The 22,407-nt window shown below is 41.3% G+C and overlaps 1 protein-coding gene across 2 annotated transcripts in view; it reads right to left on the bottom strand.

The window, feature by feature from the left end:
* Positions 1-7,267: 7,267 nt before the first annotated feature.
* CARS1 (cysteinyl-tRNA synthetase 1) overlaps positions 7,268-22,407 on the bottom strand; it is a 34,822-nt gene continuing 19,682 nt past the window's right edge. For both annotated transcript variants that reach the window (XM_035120845.2, XM_035120836.2), the window contains 12 exons: positions 21,747-21,875; positions 19,371-19,500; positions 19,056-19,159; positions 18,241-18,338; positions 16,041-16,230; positions 15,437-15,505; positions 14,698-14,779; positions 11,738-11,818; positions 11,028-11,095; positions 9,974-10,033; positions 8,577-8,660; positions 7,268-7,715 (listed from right to left, as the gene is read on the bottom strand). In XM_035120845.2, the coding sequence (XP_034976736.2) occupies positions 7,581-7,715; positions 8,577-8,660; positions 9,974-10,033; positions 11,028-11,095; positions 11,738-11,818; positions 14,698-14,779; positions 15,437-15,505; positions 16,041-16,230; positions 18,241-18,338; positions 19,056-19,159; positions 19,371-19,500; positions 21,747-21,875 (1,230 nt within the window). In that variant the 3' untranslated portion in view covers positions 7,268-7,580. The remainder of the gene's footprint in view (positions 7,716-8,576; positions 8,661-9,973; positions 10,034-11,027; positions 11,096-11,737; positions 11,819-14,697; positions 14,780-15,436; positions 15,506-16,040; positions 16,231-18,240; positions 18,339-19,055; positions 19,160-19,370; positions 19,501-21,746; positions 21,876-22,407) is intronic.

Raw genomic sequence — 22,407 nt, 5'->3', positions numbered from 1 at the left:
AGCCGTTCGGATTGGCCCAGGGTTAGCGGCGGCCGCTGCTCCACACGCGGGACATGTTGACTTTCCGGCAGAAAGGCGATGAGCCAATCAGCGCGCGGGGAAGGTGGGAGAGCTCGCGCTCGCCGCGCGTGCGCGGGACCGCTCTAAGCGCGAGAGAGTTCTGCGATGCGGGGAAGGGGGCGAGGCGAGAGGAGTGGGCGGGGCTTGTCCGGTGGAGCGAGGGAGGCGCTGGAACGTGCCGCGGCATTTAAAGGAGCAGCAGCTGTTTAAGGAAACAATGGGTGGTGGAAGGGGAGGCCGGCTCTGCCCTAACATAATGCCCCGCGTTTTGCCATGGCAACGTTTGTGATGGACAACATCTGAGCGCCTGGCGCCAAGCTAGAGCTAGTCGACTCTTACCTCGAGGCTCAGGGCGTTTTATAGGGAGAGTATTGTGCCAGTGATTCGACGCATAAGTAAATTTACTGGCAGGTAATAAAGCGTTAGGGAGAAGCAGTGGCCCTTCCCCTCGTGCTGGATTCCTCTCCCATAAGCTTCAGCCTGCATGTCATATAGTCAGGGATTCATAACTGTCAAGTTTTCCCTTTTCTCGCGAGGAAGCCTATTCAGCATAAGGGAATTTCCCTCAAAAAAGGGAACTTGACAACTATGCAGGGATTATGGGCTACCAGCAACAGTCCCCTACGGTGTGCTGTGGTGACTAATGCGAGGAAGCCTCAAGGAACGAAGGAACGAAGAAAGGTATCACACATTTGTGCGGAATCACATGTTCACATCCTGGCAAGAAATGGCATTCGCAACTTCCTACCCTCTAAACATGCAGCATTTTAGAAATCCATCACAGGCGTGTAAGACGGAACACAGGAATACCCGCAGTGAGGTGTAGTGTAATAACTTTGTAAAAAGTAGTTAATTGACAGATTCAAAGTTGGGCTTCTTGCTATGCAAATGATGGTGAGCATCACGAGCGCACATGCAAATAGGCCCAAGGCCAACTTTACCATGAGATGTAGAGGGTGCCATTGTGTCTAGTGTCACATTTCTCATATCTGTGTGTCAAAAAAAAGGGTGGGAAGCAAAGCAAGATGGCACATTTACTATTTAATTCCAGGTTTTAAAATGTCAGTGACTTTAGTCATACTGATTTAGAATGAACTCCATTGACATTGATATAGGATTGGGCTGTGGTGACAGCTGCTGCAAGAGAAAGGGTTAGAAAATCCCTTGGGGCAGAAAGTTTCTGCTGCCATGCAGTGCCAACTCCAAATTGCAGAGGGGCACCCTTAAGGCAAGATGCCCTCAGAGCATCCAGCTATTTCAATGCACACCTCACAGAGGCACAGGAAACTGCCTTATAACAAAATTGGTTCTTCCAGCTCAGGTGTGGAGAACCCCTTTCAGGCTGAGGGCCACATTTGTTTGTGGGCAACTTAACAGGGGCTGCAAACAGCCAGATGCAACAGTAGGCAGAGCAATGGATGTGCTTCAAGTTTACATTTAAGCCATGCAATAATCAGAGCATGACGTGCCCCCAAGTAAAGATCTTCTGGGAAAAGATTTATAATGAAATGAAAAAAAGTGTTGAAAAACACATTTATTAAGAAACCAGAAACTTTTTTTTACTTGGGATAGTTAGAGAGGAAAAGAAAGATGTTACATTTTTTCTGTATGCCACAACAGCAGCGATAATTTTATTGGCTAGGAATTGGAAGAATGAAGATCTACCTACAGTGGATGAGTGGCAGTCGAAGATGATCAAATTTATGGAACTGGCTGAATTGACCGGGAGACTCTGTGACCAGAGGGAAGAGTTGGTGGAAGAAGATTGGAAGAAATTTAAAATTTATTTGAAAAATAATTGCAATATTGAGAATGTTTAAGATTTGGAAGCATATAGAGGTTGTAGAAAAGGATTTGTTGGTATTTTTTTCTTTTTCTTTTTGTTAATATATTAAGTTTTAGATATAAGTGTTAATTAAGTTTTGAATGAATTATGAAATGTGAAATAAAGGTTAAAATAGGTTAAGTAAGTTATAACAAGATTTGAACCATTATTTAGAAATTACTAAAGATGATATACAATGAAACACAGTTAGGGGGGACATGAGGAAGTCAACAATGTCAGGGATTTAGATATATAAACAAGACTATATTATTTTTTGTTTCTTTGTAATATTGTTTTTCATTTTTGTATGTTATTCTTTTTGTTTGTTTGTATTTTGTACATTTGTTGTATCCCCATGGGGTGCTCCCCATGTGGTTTGTTATTTTGTGTTTTTGTTTTTCTGTTATAAAACTATATATATATATATATATATATATATATATATAATCAGAGCGTGACACACAACACCTATTTTTTTGCCTTCCAGACAGGCAAAAATACTCAAGGAAGGGGTGGTCTGGGGAAGAATCCTGAGAGTCAAATGAAGAGGCCCAGAAGCCTGCATCAATATTGTCTACACTGACCAGCAGCAGCTCTCCAGGGTTTCAGACCGGGGTCCCTTTCAGCTTTATCTGGACCTTCTGGGTTCAAGCAAGAGTAGGCAGGCAAGCAGGTGGGACGTTGACCCACTTAACCACTCTGGGAAGAGCAGGCTGGCAAGGAGGAGTTGCTGCACGCTTGTTTACTCACTTGCTGGGAGCCAGAATCAAAGTATCAAGGAGCAAGCCGTGGCAGCTGCTGCTCCGCCTTGCTCATTCACCAAGATGGGTGAGTGACAGCAGCAATGAGGAGGAAGAACAGTGTTTGCCACTCGCTTCCCTTGTCAAGGTCTCCTTCCAGAAGGTTCCTGCTGTTCCACCTTGTTGCCCTTGACACTGTTCTCTCAGACTTTCTCTCCCACTCTGAGTGAGCAGCAACAGCAAATAATGAACAGCAGCAGGGACTGGGAGGGAGATCATCTTCCTGGGATGTGGACCTTGGTGGATACCTGCTGATGCCAATCCCTGCCCTGCTCCCCACCCCTCCAGTGCTGATTCCATGTCCTTGAAAGCAAGAAGCCAAATCCCTAAAAATGCAGAGGAGTGCCTGTGTCAAGTTTTGACCAAGTAATTCAAGTGCTGAAGTGGAGTGTGGGGTGGGGCTGTTTTTTCTTTAGATATTAATCATTGCTGCAAAGAGAAAAATCAGATCTTGCTAATCTGCCTCTCAACAGAGTCATTTCTGTAGAAGCAAGTTTCCAGCACACACACTGACAGCACTCACAGTTAGCCTGTGCACTTCCATTGCTAAACCTGAATAGTCAGATAGTCTTTGACATTTTACACACCACCAATTAGGGGGAAATTTGAGAATACCGGCTCAAGATACCGGTAGTTCTAAAATCGTTTTAAACTTTGAAACAGAAGCCATGTTTGGTGCCAGATACCCTTCATTCAATAAGATCACTCTTTTCTCCTTCTGGTTTGGTCACAAAAAGTAAGAGCCCCTGCAGTATCGGATCAAAGTCCTGTCTGGTCCAGTTGGTGGTATCAAGCCAGGACTTTCAGGCAAAAGAAGTTCAGGGTCCCACTCAGAATGAATATGAAGGCCCTCAAACGCAGCAGGGCTGGCTTATCACATTTTGAAGTAAACGGAAAAATAATACATTATCGTCTTAGAGTACCATACACAGCAAGACCTTTGGAACTTCCCAATGTTTGGTAGAGCAGTCGGTGGTATATCTGTTGCTATAGGACAGGTGTAGGGAACCTTTGGCTTTTTATATGTTGCTGAACTACAACTCCCAACAGCCCCAGCAAGCATATGGTCAATGGCCAGGGGTGATGGGGGTTGTAGTTCAGCAACATCTTGACTGCAAAAGGCTCCCCACACATAGTGCTATTTTTTTTTATAGAAAAAGAGGTGCTGTAGGATAATTATGGAAGCAGGATCCTACTGCAGTTTTCAAGATTGATGGAGGGGGGGGGGTTGGAAGACTTTTAATGTATCTGATAATATTACTTATTATTTATGTGTTTTGTTTTATGTTCTGAGCCACTCTTGTGATTTTTAATGGAGGGCAATATTGTCAACAGTAATAATACTGTTTTTGTACCACTGCCAGAATCATAATTACCTAATGATATGTGCTACCCCAATACTGTGCATCTTTCCACAAAAGTGACACCCACTGAAATGCACCCTCTTCCAAAATATAATGCTATTTCCAAGGGTATAAAATTTTAAAATGTTTTATGTTGCTGAACAGACAGTTTTCCTTTCGGGGCAGCTTCAAGAGAACAAACAGCGCAGCAAACTAGTAAATGAGACCTATGCCAGGGTAAAGCTTTTCAGTAATTTGTGGGTTGAAGTTTCGTCCCTAAACCTCGGCAGGGTGTGTCCCAACATACGGTAGCACTTATCTCTCAGCCAAACTTATTTCACCAAACTGTTGTGAAGCTAAATAGCTACTCTGAATTCCTTGAAGAAAGGCTGGGATATAACTAATTAGAAACACCCTTGCTTCCAAGGAAGTGAACAAGATGGTGTCATTGGTTGCTGGATCCTAGAAAATGGGCTGTACATCTCCCTCTTCTTTATCAGTTAGCCTTGACTACAAAAGATATTTTACCTCATCATCAGTTTGTGTGCCCACTTCTCCCTTCACAGACAATCTTAGGGAGAGCTCTAGCTTCCTTAGGCAGGATGGGAGTAGATATCGGGGTGCTAGCTGACTCACTTGATGAGACATCTCTCCTTTGGGGGCCCTGCACAAAAAGATTCACATTCTTCAAACATGTCTGTTGCATTCTGTTTTGACAGGAACCCGCTTGCCTATGCTATCAAAGCCATTCAGGAGGAGATGGTAGACAAAATTCACAGATATGTGGAGCATTGGAATGTAACAGATCCATTGATTTATTTATAGGTTTTGTAATACACTTTTCTTCAAAGAGGTCTCAAGCAGCTGTCATGAGGAGAAACAATATCGCAGAATGGTGTGCTATCAAGTATCTGATAAGAACAAAGAATTCCACTGAAGTATTTAAACAGGAATCACACTGTTAGGCAGTACAAATGAAGTCAAAATATGCTTGCCTATGAGGCGGCTCTGTTTATACAGAGATTTTATTTCATGAGCAAATGGTACACAGAATGGAGCCTCTCTAGTTGAGATCTTAATGGGGCGTGTATGACAGGATGAGTGGCGGTTTTTTTTTTTTTAACCTTTCTTCAGTCAGAAACAATTTCCAGTGTTTTATCTTTGGATAATTCAAAGCACCTGCCACAACATCCCTGTTTTTTTAGAGAATTTGTGGGCATGTTCTAGACCAGGCATCCCCAAACTTCGGCCCTCCAGATGTTTTGGACTACAATTCCCATCTTCCCCGACCACTGGTCCTGTTAGCTAGGGATCATGGGAGTTGTAGGCCAAAACATCTGGAGGGCCGCAGTTTGGGGATGCCTGGTCTAGACACTGACATGGGGCACTGACCAAGTTTCAGCACTGCTCTGTGTGAACTGAGCATACACCCTACTGCAATACACATCCTTGTGGTTGCACATTGCAGGGCAAGACCAATTGCAGGGAGCAAACTCTCTGTATATCATAATGGATCTTTCTCATTAAGGAATCCATGAGGTTTCTGAAAATAGTTTGAAAACCAGTGCCCTGAGATGTGCAGTGTAGGACTTTAGGCATTGCAATCCCCAGAGTGACACTCTGTGCCAGTTGTTATCAAGAGCAGCCACAGTTACAACCAATCACTTGACACAACAAGCAATTTATGCTAGCAGTTCCTGATCCTACAAGTGCCAAGCAAGTCAAAGCCTGCACACCGGCACATAAATGATGAACTCAGCTTGATGCATATCAGACTATAGAAGCCATTTAGTTGAAGGTTGCTTGATGATCTCATGCCATCTATATAGCTCCTTGGGTTTCGGCCAAGTTAAACAGTGGCCAGGATTTAGTAGTACAGTGCGTGAGAGAGAAAGCTTGTAGAACCTCTCATGACATGATCCAGTTCATACTGGAAGGAGTATTCAAGCATCATACCCTTAAATCAGGCATGTCCAACTCCCAAGAGACTGCGATCTACTCCCACTATATAAAAACTGGCAGTGATCTACCCATTGAGTTGACCAATCAGGATCACACGGTTGACCAGGGATGCCCCGCAATTGACCGGTTGGACATACCTGCCTTAAATGATACCATCAAGGTTTTACCACTGCTGATTGTATAAACCGACCATGAGTATGCAACTCTTGTACAGCCTTGTACTCTGTTAAAAAAGCTGGAAATACCTAGGGGTGGACAAGTATAAAAAAATGTCTCGTTCACAGCTTAAGATAACTGCCAGTGTCCTCATGTTAACTAGGGAGCCAAGGCAGTGCTTTTTGTTTCTGGCCAAGAATCATCAAGCACTGCTGTGCAAAGATGATAGGGATGTTGCAGTACTCTCTACTTCCAGGATGCCATTCATCTGTCATTGCATATTTTCTTGCCAATTTTGTTTTAAAACCAACAGGCAAAAGGTAACATTTATTAAGTCTGTTTTAAATGTCCAGGCACTTTAATTTCAGGGCTTCTCCTTAGAATACAGGCAGCCTTAGTGGTGGTCTCTGAATGTTGTTGAACTCCCACTTGCCCTCACAATCATGGTCAATGGTTTAGGGATAATAGGAGCTATAGTCCAGCAACATTTGGAGCGCATCACCTTAGCTACAGCACTGCCTTAGGGGATCCCACTCATCAAGATGTTTTTAAGGGTAGAGGCAGTGACCAATAGTCACTGTCAACACTAACTGATACGCCATTTACACAATGCTTAGGAAGCTCAGTCCAGCAGAATGCCCCTGCTGGAGAAAAACACTGGAGCCCTTTTCCACTTCCTCAAAGTTATCATTCCCCAGGAATGATGCTAGTTCTTTTAAGCTCCCCAAAAGGAGCAACAAAACTAAGGGGCATTTGTGGAGTCCCTGTAGAGGAAGTGAATTGAAACAGGTGTGTTCTTAGGCTTACAGTTCAGAAAGTAAATGTCAGAGGCAGCACTCGGTTACCCAAGTTAAGTACATGCAAAAACTGCTTCTATTGAGCAAAGCTAAGCGCATGTACTATCCATATTACAAACAGAATTCTCCCCATAGTTTTAACAGACGAATTGAGACATTGTGAGTTTGGCTTGAATGGCTTCTCACAAAAGATACAAGTCCAGTTAAAGTTAAGGGGTTGAATCCAGAGTTGATGCTGCTACAGATCGTAGAGATGGAAAGGACACTGTCTCTGATCCCCCTCCCCCTATGCGCCTCTATTTCCCCCAAAAAAATCTTCTTAGGGACAGTTAGCAAATTGTTTATTGACTTGTATCACATAAAAATATTACAGAACCTTATTTAACTAACAAAACTTTTATTAATGTTTTAAACAGGGTGATATAACCATGCAATCCTATGCATGTTTACTCAGAAGTAAGTCTCATTGTGTTCAATGGGACTTAATCCCATGTGTGTATAGGATTGCAGCGTTAGCCCATTTACTTTTTGTTCAGCACAATGTGGAAAGTTAAAGCCCAGTGAAAACTCATTTCCCATCACAAAGTTTATCCAGCTGTATATTTTATTTAAGAAGCAGATTGTCCAAGTTTTGTTCTCAGTTTTCAACTCCATTCTGAACCATTTGAAGATATTCTTCGTACAGTTTTTCTTGTGCTTCATAGAGTTTCTTTAGTTTCTTCGTCTGACCTTTGCTGAGTTCTTTGCCTTCTGTGTCATGGGTTGGAAGCCCCTGGAAAACATTAATTCATCATCTTAGGACCACATTATCTCAATGTCTTTGTTTCTTTGTGTTGTGGTAATGCAATAGCATTATCCCTTTTTACCAGTAATTAGGCATTATCAACAAGAAAAATAAAAAGCTGGGTTCTTTGCTTATTTATTCAAGCCAAATAAACCACATATGTAACTCCAAAAGATTATTTCAAAAAGCAGTAATGCATCAAGTTAGGAAATGATTTAGAAGTGTTTAAGGCTGAATCTCCTCATTAAGTATCTGGTAGTAGTCCTTCTGGATGTCAACATGTCTGTCTCCTCTAGGTGCAGGAGGTGGAGTTGTTAGGACTCACCTGTCTTATCACTATTTTCCTTTGCATGCACAGAAAACCGTAGACATGCATCCTCATTGCAGAGGGGTGAAAAATGTGGGCCAAAGTTACAAATATGAAAAGGATCTAGAATTTGTGGCTATAACAAAAGGCTCACATGCTTTAATACGATGCAGAGTTATTTGGTAGCAAGCTCCATTGAACTCAGTAGTTTACTTCTGCATAAACATGCATAGGTTGTACAGCTGGTGTAGTGCGGGGGTTGAGCTCTAGCCACGAACTCTCAGCCACTGTCTCCCTTCTCCTCCTCCCCAATATACAATATAGGGGATAATAATACAGCCTTGCCTTACAGAGTGTTCTAAGGATTGCAATTAGATACACAAATGTTAATAAAATAATGCTTATCTATCTATCTATCTATCTATCTATCTATCTATCTATCTATCTATCTATCTATCTATCTTGTCCAGGATTGAACTAGCAGCTTTCATCAGGATCCCTAAATACAACATTCAAGGAAGAAAAATCCCAGTAATGCTTACATTTTCATCAAATTTGGAATACTTGTCGTGCTCCGATTTAAACATTTCTCCTGGTGGGATTTTCATTTTTGCCAATTTTACTGCCTGCAATATATTTAAAAAGTGTTACAACTCTGGAATACATGAATATCAGAGCCAGTATTAACCTGCCTACATCAAAACAATTCCTGAAAACAAATTTAAGCTAATACGCTGATGCTCATCCTTCCAAAGACACATCCCGCCCCCGCAAAAGGGTGTCAGAAAAGCATATAAGTCTTTGGATTTAAAACTGGTTTGCGTCCTGAATACAAAAGTATCTTCAAAATCTGCTGAAACCTGTGTTTTTATTTAATTTCCCCATTTTCTCATACCATATATCACAAGATGCGAGAACAACTTGCAAAACAAATGTCCAGTAAAGTTTTAAGAGACACTTGCTATTTTAGCTTTCTATTGGTAAGACATTCCCCTTTTAAAGAGATGCTGCTCTGTGCACTTGTAGTGTTGATGATAGAGCTTTTAAATATATTGAATTGGATCCAGATCCAAGCAGGAGCTGTGCTTACAAGACACTCCCATTGGTGGAATGGAGTAGGGAGGAGCAATTCTAGTGATCCCTCCTCCTATGCCCCTTGAAAAGCTGAGTTGGAGGGACCCGCCATAACGCTATAGAAGGTCACAGAAGAGCCATTCTAAATGCAACCCAGCAATATGTTGCTTCTATAGAAGACAGAGGCCCAGCAAAACTTGAACAATTTGCAGATGATCAAAGCATACGCCAGGAGCAAAAATAGGCTCTGTACACATGGTAGGGGTGGTGGTAGCAGAGAATATACAGCATGTTTGGGCTACCAGGCTGGGACTGAAGCGGATTCAGTTTTGCCTGTAGATAAAGCCACCCCACACAACTGAGAAGTCATTTCCTTGTGTTTGGCAGCAAAACCCAATGTTCTCTCCTGAATAATTCCAACATAAAATGTTTGGAACAAATGACTATAAATAGAGAGTTGGCTGGACAGGTCTCTCTGCATCTCATTCTCTGCTAATGTTATACTGTTGGTTCTGGAAAGAGGGTGTCTTTGGCAGCCTCTGCTAATTATAAACTGTTGGATGCTGGAGCAGTTGAGTTCAGCTGGAAGTCCTCGAGTGACATTCATGCTGTAGGTCTACCAAAGTACTCAATGGTTTGGGAACGGCTGCTGGGGCAAAAGGTGGTTCAGGAGTGCAAATGTGTTGAGGGGCTGTGTGGATTAAGGTCTCTCTACCAATTCGGCTCTGCTTTGCAGCTCACATAACAGACGAGTAGGTGACAGGAACGGAAGATAAAGCCTGAAACATGCCCTTTCTCGCCTGACATCAGTGCCATTAAAACCAGCCTTTAAAATTTATATTTAAAAAGTATTTGGTTACTTTACCTCCTGTTCCTGTTTCTTTATAGCTGCCTCTTCTTTCTTCCTTTTTTTCTCTTCTTCAATCTATGGAAAAAGAATTTGAAAAGCAACATTAGGATTAAAAAAATACAGAAGTAAATTACTGAGCATTTTATTAGCAAATCATCCACAGCTATGTTTTATACAATAGGATCCTAATCAAGCTGTTAGCTCTACAAAGTTCTATCCAGAACAACCAGTCTTTGACTTTTGAGGGAATTAAAACTACCAGCTCTGCATGTTCCTCGTACATATGCACGTCCCAAGGTTCACCATAATGCAATAAGAACAGTATGTGTGCTAATGTAGTAATCTCAAGATTTATGTCGGAAGGCCCTTGTTGGGTGGGTGGGGAGAATGGTGTCATTATTTTTATAGGAGTTCCACCACTGAAGGCTACATCTATAAATGGGAAGTAACTTTTATTTTACTTGCTTATAAATGACAGAATTTTTGTTCATTTTTCTCTCTGAAGATGACACTTGTCAGCTACAATGAGTGAACATACCAAGAGAATACTAGTGTTCTCTTATTCGGAAACTCTGACAAGCAAATGCGGGGGGAAATGCAGAGCTTTTTAAAATGAAAGGAAGGAGATTAGAACACTGGCCACGGTTAAAGTCCTTTGCTCAGATGATTGTGTGTTAATTACAGGAGTTTACCCGGTTTACAAATGCCAGGATTGCCACAGATTACAGGGGGGTCAGAGGGGCGAGGCGACTGGCAAAGTGCCAGTAGGGCAGTGGAGCCAATCTAGCTCTACAATCACTGCACTCACACCACCCACCCGCCATCTTGCCCCTCCCCCTAACCAGCTGTATCCTTATTAGGAAGCCAGGTGAGCGGTGCTGTCTCGCCCCTTCAACTGCTACAAGAGGTATTTGCATGGTTGGTGGGGTCTAGAAAGTCCAAGATCCCCAGCAGAAGCTGTGCTTGTGGAAGGAGACTGATGCAGGCTATATTCCTCTGACCAACCCAAATGATGTTAGACAAAAAATTAGGCACATCTAAACAGAAACTAGTTCAAATGCTGTATAACCTTTTTCTTCTCTTCTCTTTCTTTTAGTAAGGTGTCTCTGTCCACTAGCTTGACCACAGTTGGGAGTCCTACAAAAAAAGCATTACAAGGAATAAATGCTCATATATACTACTACACTTTTAAGTATTTATCCCAATGATACACACCAGGGATGGAAACATGTGGCCCTCTAGATCAGGCATCCCCAAACTTTGGCCCTCCAGATGTTTTGGACTACAATTCCCATCATCCCTGACCACTGGTCCTGTTAGCTAGGGATCATGGGAGTTGTAGGCCAAAACATCTGGAGGGCCGCAGTTTGGGGGTGCCTGCTCTAGATGCTGCTGAACTCCTTTGCAGCTATTTAAAATATACATCACACAGTTGAACACAAAAGGCAGAACTCACTTAACCTTAACTGATGGACAACTCTTGGAAAAAGAAGGGCAAAAGTTTGAGAAACCTAGGATTTCTTGCTAGTATTATTTGCTGCTGTGTCTATTTCACATCCGAACCATCACCATATTTACTTGGAAGAAAATCCTACTGAAATGCCACTTCTACGTACAGTAAATGTGTTTAGCATTGCATCTTTTAAGAGTCCAGGATGCTTGGCGAACCTCATTCATTTCGTTTCTGCGCCTCATTACTATTAGTTGGAAACAGACACCAGGATGTACTAACTTGTCAAAAGCAAGACTGGAGTCCAGTTTGATTTCCAACTTAATTACCTTCATGATCTTCAAACCGAACTCCGTGCTCGGGAAGGACATCATCTCGAAGAGAATCGCATAGCTGCAGAACTTCAAACACTACAATTACGAAGAATAAAATGAAAGCGTTAATATCAACGTCTGCGAAAGTTCTTATCTTTCAGACAAGTGGATGTTTTATGAGAAGAGAACACCACCTTTTATTATGTCATGGAGCAATGGGGTTGCTGTCCCCCTTTTGGATGAATGACACCTCCAATTCCACTATGCTATGGGGTGGGGGAGAATTCCACAGTTGCTATTCTCCTTCTTCAGTCCTAAACACATGTGCTAGGGAGCAGGTCCTTGGAACACAGTGGGATTTAATTGCTAGCAGAAATACATATGATTTTCTCCCCACCCTCAACTCTTTAGTCCTTGTCTCTGCTTTCTTCCCCTCCCTTCCTTTTCACTGAACCTCCATCTTGGAAAGTAGAAGTCAAAAGTCTCCTGGAGTGACATAGGATTATGTTATAAGTACTGCAGCTTAAGCTATCAACTCATGAAAAAAGGTTGAGATGAACTGGGGCATTTCTTCTGGACCAGTTCTTCCCCATTCCACATAACAGGTTGTTAGAACTATTAGCCTCTTATAGTGATTTAAAGCCTGCTTGCCCGCCTCCAAGCCTGCGTAACTTGATAATAATAGGCCTTTTAGAAGTGGGTGGGATGTTTTTAATTGATTATTATTTTCCCTCTGCTTTAATGTATCTGTGTGAGGTTTTTTTCTGTCTGCCTGGTTTTAAGTCATTTGGGTTGCCCTGGACAGATAAAGCGACCAACAAATTTAATAAATATCAAAATAATATATTCATCCCCAGTAGTTCAATAAAAACTAGAGAGTTCAAGAAAAATAATAGAATCCTCTTTGTCACGAACAGGTGAAGAAAAAAAGCTGAATGTTCTCTGGAAGGAAGGTATTATCTGCAGTTGCTCTGCATTGATGCCTCCCTGAGTTATAAATATTCACCAGCCTAAAACTATGAATAATTAAACTTTAGTGGCAAAGAGGAGAAAATTCCTTCTTGGCAGAGGAGAATGAGAGATGTGTGTATAAAAAAAAACCCATTATGCAGAGGGTGAGAATATTATCCAAGGTATTATATTTTCTGAAGAATTAATATTCTGGCATCAGGAATTACTTCAGGACTAATGTGTGCCAACAGTGTGTTTTCACAGAGACATCAAAGACAGAAGGTTTGAGTGATAATCCATAGAAGAGCATGTGCCAAATCCTGATGAAAGGCATGCTCAACTTCAATCTGCTTCAGTACAGCAGTCTCCTTCCTCCAATTGCACAGCCACATACTTCTGAAACACAAGGGTTTCTTCACCCTCAAATGCTGGTGGTGGTGCAATGCAGAGGAGAGTGATATATCAAAACAAGTACCACCCCATCTGCATGCACACCATTCCTGCATGTCCATAAATGCATTTGATTACTTATAACCAGCACAACTATGAAGATTATTAGGTTTCTATAGGTGCACCAGTATGGAGGTCACCACTTTTGCTCCAGCGAGCCAACACAATTATTTGGCGACTGAACTCATGATTTGAAGTTCCTTGTCTCAAAGGAAGGAGCTGAAAAGAAAAGCCGACTGACATTCCTTGGCTAGGTTTCATTTGAGGGAAAATTCTTTTCAATGTACAGCTATCAAATTATTTGAGGGGGGTAGTTTTCTTTCATTCATTGCGTGTTATCACTAGAACATCAAAAAAGCAAATCAGCTCCCTGTTAAGAATGGCCAGTGTTGCTCTCAGGGTTTCTGGTGTCTACTCTCCTTGTACTAGGGATAAAGGAAATTTTATTTGCTTGGCATTTTAATATCCCACAATTAAGATCCTCTGCTTCATGAACAACGTTTGAGTACTTTGCTGAAACTCTAATTCTCTCTCTCTCTCAAGAAAGAAAGCTTTCCACATATAAATGATGAGGCTCTGCAATGTCTGAAAATAAGAGGATAAGAAGGCGCATTGCCTCAGCTCAGTGTTTTATAGGAAGTTGTAATGCACGCTGTTTAGGGCCCTTTGCCTTTTGGTGAGGTTCACCTGCCCCTCAGTCTTATCCATGCATTGCTGCAGGAAGTGATGGGCTCACATACGCCAAGTTTAAGCACTAGCTCCTAAGGCACTATCAAATATAACCACGGAATACACAGGTTTTCTTTTCCAGCTTCATAAATACACCTCCAGAGACATATTACTACTATGCAGTTAGGAGATATTCTATGTATTTTTCAAAAGCAAAGCACATACATTATGGGGATTTTTCCGTCAAAACCCACAAGTTTTAATTGGTATCTCCTATGGAATACTGTAAAGTGGTATTCTGAAAGCTCACAATACAAATAAGGGCCATCATTTACTTTCATCTGGTAAGAACAGGGCAAACACATATATGTAAACACATTTGCATACATAGACATTCACACCAGGGCTGGTCCAATAAACTTTGCTATCTGAGGTGAAAGCAGTAAACGGCACACCAGATCCACCCTGACCCAAAGTCAAGGTACAGAGTAAAGCTGTCTCTTCCCCTCCCCCCCCGCTTTTTCTTTTTTGCACCTACTGTAAAGCAGAAAATCCAATAAGCACCTGCTCCATCCCAGCAGTAAAAATACAGTAATAATAAATAAATGATTTGCTGCCCTTTCATGACTTGCATAATCAACTGCCTCAATCTGGTTAATGGCAGAGCTGGCCCAGACTCATACGCAAATAAAAGGCAAGGCAAATGCAGGCAGTGCTAGCAGACACCTCCCTTGCTTTTGGCTGTAAGAGTTTTGAAGAGTACACCCATAATGAGCAAGCAGATGAACAAGTGTGAGGAAGAAAAGAAAGCGCTACGGTACAAATCAAGAATGACATTTTGTCAGACAACTGCACCTTTGTGGAGATTTCTACTTGTAAAAAAAAAAGCACAGAGTTAACGTCACCTTTCTTTTCTCGGGCAATTTGCCGCACACCTTCTCTGAACTCGGACAAAACCTGTAGGTATGGCATCACTGTAGATTCAAGCTGCAGAATGAAATATTTTGTCCATTAGCTGAGATTCAACCCATTTCTTTCTGGTTTCCCCTGAAAATACTGCTAGGAAGCATAGGAACATCGGGAGGAATTCAGTGCAGCGCTAAGCAGATTGCTCCATCAGCACAACCATTTCTGCTTGCCTGATAGAGCTATCTGCCCCCCCCCCCTGTGTGCTGTTCTGGGAGTTCTCCTGACCATCCCCAATAATCAATTTGGGTGGGGTGGGAGAGAGAAAGGAGAAGAGGCAGGGCTCATTAGTTTAATGCCACCTATAAGATGCTACCTTCTACCACATCAGATCACTGGCCAATCCCAGCTCAGTATTGACTACTCTGACCGGCAGCGGCTGTCTAGGGTTTCTGGCAATAGTCCCTCCCAGACCTATCTATATATGACCTTTGCAAGCAAAGCTTTTGCTCCACAACTGAGCTCTGGCCCTTCCTTGCTATGCTCTCCCATACAATTATAATTCTTCTCTATTACCTACCGTAAATGCAATTGGAGTAATTCTGTGATTCAGTTTTACTGCAGAATTTTATATTTGTACGAGCAGAAAAAGTGGCTTTGCTTCAGCATGCAATCCAGTCTTTCTGAAAGCCATGAGCAGAGTTGAGATTGCCACAGTAAAATTTCCCTACAACTTACATTTAAGTTTTGGGCACTTCCTCCAACTGGGAATCCAATAGCCTCATCGCTTTCTATAGCACCGAATACCTATGCGAGTGAAACACAAAACAAACTGAAAAAAACACGCAGCAGCAGATATTTTAACACTGACAGATAATCCAGCCCCAAAGGCTGTGAACAAAACTTTGCTGGGCAAACGAGTTTCCTGGACATTGTCTGCACTGGGTTGGAGCTGCAATTAAGACATTATTTCCAAGAGTTGCTGATAGCATGGCCTCCTGGAAGTACAGGGGACTGCAATATTTCTACGATCTTTGCATAGCAGTGCTTGATGACTATCTATCTCCAGGAAACAGCAAAACTTCAAAAACAATTCAAGTACTACCTCCGTTTTATACTGATAGCTAATTCTTCTTTCAAAAGTGCTACATTTTTGTCACAATTCTTTCCTTTTGATAGCGGGTCCCTCCAGAAGTTGCTGGAATGCAATCACAAACACCTCCAGCTTGGCTCATTGTCAGGAATGACTGGAGTCTTATCTAAAGAGTGAAAAGGCTGACACATTCACACACGGTTACAACATACATGCAGCAGTTTCAAAGGTTTAGTGAAAATCCCATACCTTGAACATTTGTGTAAGATAAAGACTTATATTTTCCAGCAGCATTCTATTTGGCATTTGCCTCGTAGTCTTCTTTGCAGCAATGTAGGAATTACACTGGCTGACTAGCGATCGCACTTCTTCCAAGACTGTGCGTGTATCAATGTTGTCGCACAAGGCCTCATGGACTGCAAGCTTCTTGTCATAAAAACTAGCCAAAGAGGGAAGGGAAACGAAGAAGGACCAACATATCATTTGTGTCATCCTTAATGGTATTCAGCCAAAGATTCCAGTATTCCATGGATAAAAGGAAGCCAAAAGCATTTCAGTACAGTGGTACCTTGGTTTGCAAACTGTCTGGTTTGCATACGTTTTGGATTACAAACACGGCAAACCTGGAAGTGTGTGTCCCGGTTTGCAAACGTTTTGGATTACAACCCTTTTTTTGGGGGGGGGGATTACGAACAAAATTTTTTTTGGAGGCCCCATTGGCGAAAGCGCGCCTTGGGTTACAACTTGTTTTGGTTTACAAACGAACCTCTGGAATGGATTATAGTTGTAAACCAAGGTACCACTGTACTCTGCTTGCTAGGGTAAAACCTGAATGGGCAGATAGTAGGAGAGAAATGCCCTACCACACACCTGGTGCCAACTTTCAGATGTCATGATAAACGATGGTTTACCGTGATGAAAACAAGCCAGCGCTATATCTAAACTCAGGTTCAAGCAGCAAAAGTCAGAAAATGGCATATTTACATGAAAGACTCTCTTAGCAGCAGTTAGAACAAGAAATACAAGAAGAAGTCAGTATCTCACTAGACTCCCACATACACCTCTCTTGCATTTCAGAGTACATACTGAAAAAAGACACAGATCTTGAAACCAGCTTTGGAAGGAGAGAAAGGAATCAAACAACTTGCCAGGTAAATGAAGGATAAGAAATATGAAGAGTGTTATGGGCTGAAGCATGGAAAATTACAAAAGAGAGAGAGAGAAAGTTATCAGAGAAGAAAAACACAAGAAAAGCAAATCCATAAAGAGAATATGATATAATGGTGCGAAAAAACAGAAAACATTAAATTGACATTACAGAGACAACATTTTATTTCAACCATCCTGTCAATCAAATCTGCGAATGTAGCAGTCTTCTGACTCCTCTGATGAATTACAATAAGTACTGTAAGATTTATTAGTGGCATTCAGAAATCATGACAGGTACAAGCCTGGGGCTTGTGTACCTCCTCCCTCTGGTGTGGCAATCTGAAGTTCAGAAGCTTTTGCTTCTGTTTCTGATTAACTGCAGTGTGTCATGTTGTCAAAACCAGACAAACTGTGGTCAACTATGGCTTGCTTCAAACAAACCAACTTTACATCATGAGTTATGAAAGTTGGATTGTTCCAATCAATGATAATTAGTTAAACCACAGTTTAAGGTTTGGATGCAGGGCTAAGCTGCGGTTAATCAAAACCAGATGCAAAAGAAAAGGGGAGTGTATGCAAGTCTGAGGTTCCCTGTGGGTTGTTTTCACAATTAACCATAGTTTACCTTGACATCCTAATACAGCCATTAAAAGCATCAGGGTTTGAATAGAAAATGTAGGTATCTAGCTGCAATCCACAAGCCAATAAGTCAAGTCTAATGAGACTGAGTACATTCTGAGAAGTTTGGTTTTCAGGTATTTTAAAACAACCATTTCTAATCCCTGAGGTTATGAAAACAAAAATAAGAAATGTGTGGTCAGTGCATAATAAATTGCAGAAGCCAAGAAAGGGTAGAGGAAATTCCCAGTGTCAGGGATCTGCCTTTAATAGCCCCCAGAGCTCTATTTTCTCATGCATGACAGAATAATGTATGCAAAATACATTGATACAGAGTTGTTTCATGTTCCTAATTTAGGCCGGTTTCAGAATTTAGCTTTTGGGATGCAGCGTGAGTGTGTATAGTAAAAATAAGGAAGAAAACAAATCTATGTGAAGAACTAAAAAAAAAAATAGTGAGAAAGCACGTGAAAGGATCTAGGATCTCCACCACAAGCAGTCTGATTGCTATGTGAATTAACAAATAACTGAGGCCCAGGAGAAAGTGTTGGAGAAATGCAACATTATCAGGACCTTGCTTGCACCAAAAGGAAATGCCAGTTTGAAAAATGGGATCCATTACCATGAATATACAAATGCCTATTCATGAAGACAGGAGGGGGAAAACAGGTTTCTCACTCACCTTTTATTCAGCTCTATTTCCTGGTTTTCCCATTTTTCAAACTGGCCTGTCACATCAGCGGGGGCCCGAAGGATGTCCTTCACATTTAAAAAGAACTCCTAAAAGGGGGAGGGAAAGAGCCCACAATCTGAAGTCTTCCTGTTGCAAAGTATACTGTCCAGTTAGCTATTTCAATACTCATATCAGACTCACTTTCAGCCAAGAACAAGATATACCCTGCATCTGCCAAGAAAAGCAACTTTTCTATTACCTGCTGTCAAGCTGATTTTTGTCTATGCTGTGACTTAGCATAATATGATATGACACATTAACAAAAAAAGCTAACGGTGTTTGCGATTAACGAAATTCAAGACCCTTCATCAAGTCTCATGCAAAAACAGGATAATGATGACCTATATCCTGCTTCTCCCCCCCCCCCCCACTTTCCATTACAGTCTGAAGCATACCTTTCCAAGAGAGATCTTTTTTTTAACTTCCTACTACTACAAAGTTTCCTGTTGGTTACTATTGTTTTAAGACAATATATATGCGAATATAGGATATATCAACCACACAGAACAGGCTGACCAAGTTGTTTTGAGCAGATTTGGGGATGAGAGAATTGGTGAATGGATACAGGAGCTTTTAAAAATGGTTTGCAAAGCCTAGAATTGTGGGGTGCAGATCTGGTAAGAGATTAATAAAACAACAGGCCAACCTGCTAAACCTGAGCACATACACATATATAGACAGCAGAAGAAAACACCTGGTACATCACATTATTACAACCCAAAAATTGTACAGCGGAAAAACGTGAAGAGGGGAAGTGAACTTACATTCATGAATTTCTCATACTGAATAGCGGACTCCATGGTGTTGTTGGAATAGTCTAGTGTATCCTTCCAGGAATGCATTAGAAAAGCCAGCCGTAATTGCCGAGCTGTTGAGAGTTTTAAAAAGAAAATGGAAAAATGTAGGATGATATGGGACTACGGCAGAAACCATGGTGCCAAAGACAATAGAAAAGAAATTTTCATACATGAAAAAAAATCAGTCAGATTAATCATTAGCTGTTTCAAAAATGATTTAAAAAAATAAAATAATGGAAAGTGTTCCCTCCTTAAATATATATATATATATTTATATCTTACCTGTGTGCTTTTTAAGTGCATCTTTTATTGTAATAAAGTTTTTCAAAGATTTGGACATTTTACAACCAGCAATTGTCAGGTGCCCGGTGTGGAGGAAATAGCGAACCCAGTGATCATTTTCAAAGTATGCCTAAAAACATATGGGGGAAGATCATATAATACAGATATCTAGTAGATTACAGCTGTACAGGGAGGGAGAGAGAAAAACAATGCTCCAATCTCCCATTTACCCAGCCCCACTCCCCCAAAACACTTTTCTCTTCAGTTTGAAACATGATACCACTGTAGGATGAATTATCTACCATTACACATATTATTGATTGAATTATGGACTCCTAACATCAGTATTTTCCAAATTCTGGATACCTTGCCCCCCCTTTTTTTTGCTGTGGATAAAAACTGAAGGCAAAGTGGAGGTACATTTCACTTGGCAGTCAAAAATCTATAAAATATTCTTTCTCAAACAGCAGAAGAGGCTGGGAAGTATTTAAGAGGCTACAGAGTGGAATTTCCCCTTGACTTTATGAGATTGATAGACACTATATGTATGTGTTTTGCAGTAGTTGTGCTTCCATATTTATAATTATTATTTTCCTTAAGCAGCTCTCAGAGAAATAGGCCGGGACCTTCCCTGTGACTCCAAAATAGCCCAGTTAGTAGGCCTCTCATTGCTCCCTTTTCCCAGGGTCAGAACTGTGCTGGAGAGTGGAGAAGGGACCAATGCGTCACTGAACCTCCCTCCTCTGATGGACGCATCAAACAGATAGGCTTCATTTCTCATGGTGCTCCAGCTCACCTCAGAGCAAGCGAGCATTCCTGAATCTAGTCATCACTGCTTCAAACTGCAGCAACACTTTTCTTAACCTTGGGGGGTTAAAGAAGGCAACCTATGCCAAGCAACTGCAACTTCAGCCGAGCCACAAGATTACACCGCTGGAGTGAGGAAACTAGTTTCAACACCACTGCCTCAATCTGAAGATCACATGAAGTTAAGGAAGTTCCTAAATACACACAAAGCACTCCTTTCCCTGCCTCCAACACCACAACAAAGGACCTTCCCATTCTCTTCAGAGAAGGTGGCAGCAAATCTATGTAGATAAAGAAAGGAGGTGCAGTTTGGAAGCGATAACCACTTCAGACAATAGGATAAACCTCATAAAGAGAAAGCTAATTTAACTAAGTACAGGTAGGTAGCCGTGTTGGTCTGAGTCGAAGCAAAATAAAAAACATTCCTTCAGTAGCACCTTAAAGACCAACTAAGTTTATATTTTGGTATGAGCTTTCGTGTGCATGCACACTTCTTCAGATACACTAGAAACTTCAGATACACTCTGACACTTCTGTTTCTAGTGTATCTGAAGAAGTGTGCATGCACACGAAAGCTCATACCAAAATATAAACTTAGTTGGTCTTTAAGGTGCTACTGAAGGAATGTTTTTTATTTAACTAAGTAGGTAGTCAGGGGAAGGTGCCATTCTGCCACTACTGAAGGAGGGAGCCTCTAGAATCCAAACCCTTTGACAGAGCAACACCTTCAGATCCTGTATAATGTTTCCGCCATTGTGACCCCAAGACACAGCCCCTGGGTCTCTTTTCCTAGTGATAGTTGCCTTACAAATGGGGCTCTTTTTGTGGCAGTTGCTACTCACTACCACTGCCTCCCAAAGTTAAGACACCATAATGTCAATTATAATTCTATTTTTTGAATCAAAAAGGAATGATGGAAGTTGTTGTCCAAAACATATGGAGGGCACCATGCTGCCTATTCCTGCAATTTACCAGGATTTGCACTTGCCTTCTAGCCCAGAAACCTACTCCCAAGTCTGGTTTCAATAGCAAACACAAACCATAGTTTGTCAGTCTCGATGCAATGGCAAACTATTCTTTGCCTGACTAGGAAGGGAATCACTGTGTGAGAAGAATGTATAAAAGATGTGGACCTGACAAGCTAGGGAAAGAAGTAGTTTGTGCATGAGGGGAGGAGGAAATGCATGACCCCTAGGCTCTACACCCAACCCATTCAGACATCACACCAAGCCATAGTGTAGGAAGCTTCACTATGGTTTTCCATGATGTCTGAATTGTAAAATAAAACAGCAGGAACGCATGAATTTAAAAAGCACTATTGTCTGATATTTACAAGTAGAACTTGAGATAATTTTAAAGTATAGTATCACTTAAAGCCAAGTGTAGCAACAGTAGCACTGTTTTTATTTTCAGTCTGCTTATGTGAACATTTGATAATATTTTTTCCTTTGACAGCCAACAGAGCCTACTTAATTTAATTATTACTTCTGTGCTCTCTGAAGTATTAGTTGGGAAACATCCAACTCAGGTATCAGAGCATGGTAAGAATTAGAACATGGGAGCACCTGCCTCAGATTGTGCCAACTCATTGTCATGATGAGGGAACCGAAGATCAAAGCCTCCTCCATGTATGTCCATAGAATCTCCTAGAATGGACCCGGCCATTGCAGAACATTCAATATGCCATCCTGGACGGCCCTGTTTTGAAATAAAGTAGGTTATTAATGATGTTCAGGAAAGTTCTCCCCAGTTATTGAACCCATTATTGTTCATTAACTGGATTTAATAGTAGATATTTTAATGCAGAACTTCTGTCTTGCAGCTTGAACTTAGTTCTGCATGCTCTGCTGTTGGAGCACTTCAGTTAAGGCAATCTTTGCACTGAATCAATAATCCGGCTTTACAAGGTCAGTGTGCACAAGAAATAGTCAATCAAAAGCTACACTCTAAAAACGACTGATAGAATATCAGTGCATGGCAAAATTCAAGACAAATCATCTTAAAATCACCACTGAGGGAAATTAAATTGTTTTAAAAGAAGTTTTTCAGTATTACTTTGTAGGCAACACATCACATTCTCACCTATGTTTTCATTTCACAATTTTTATCCCCCAGGAGAGGTTCCTAAACTGACTAAATTTAATTGAAAGTAGAGACTCTTGATAAAACCATGAGATTTAGTTTTTAGAGTGTGTGCATGCAAGTGTGTATGTATTAGTCCCAACTGTGG

This window comes from Zootoca vivipara, chromosome 1 (genome assembly GCF_963506605.1).
Source record: "Zootoca vivipara chromosome 1, rZooViv1.1, whole genome shotgun sequence".
NCBI lineage: Eukaryota > Metazoa > Chordata > Lepidosauria > Squamata > Lacertidae > Zootoca > Zootoca vivipara.
This window is presented reverse-complemented; position numbering and strand designations above follow the sequence as displayed.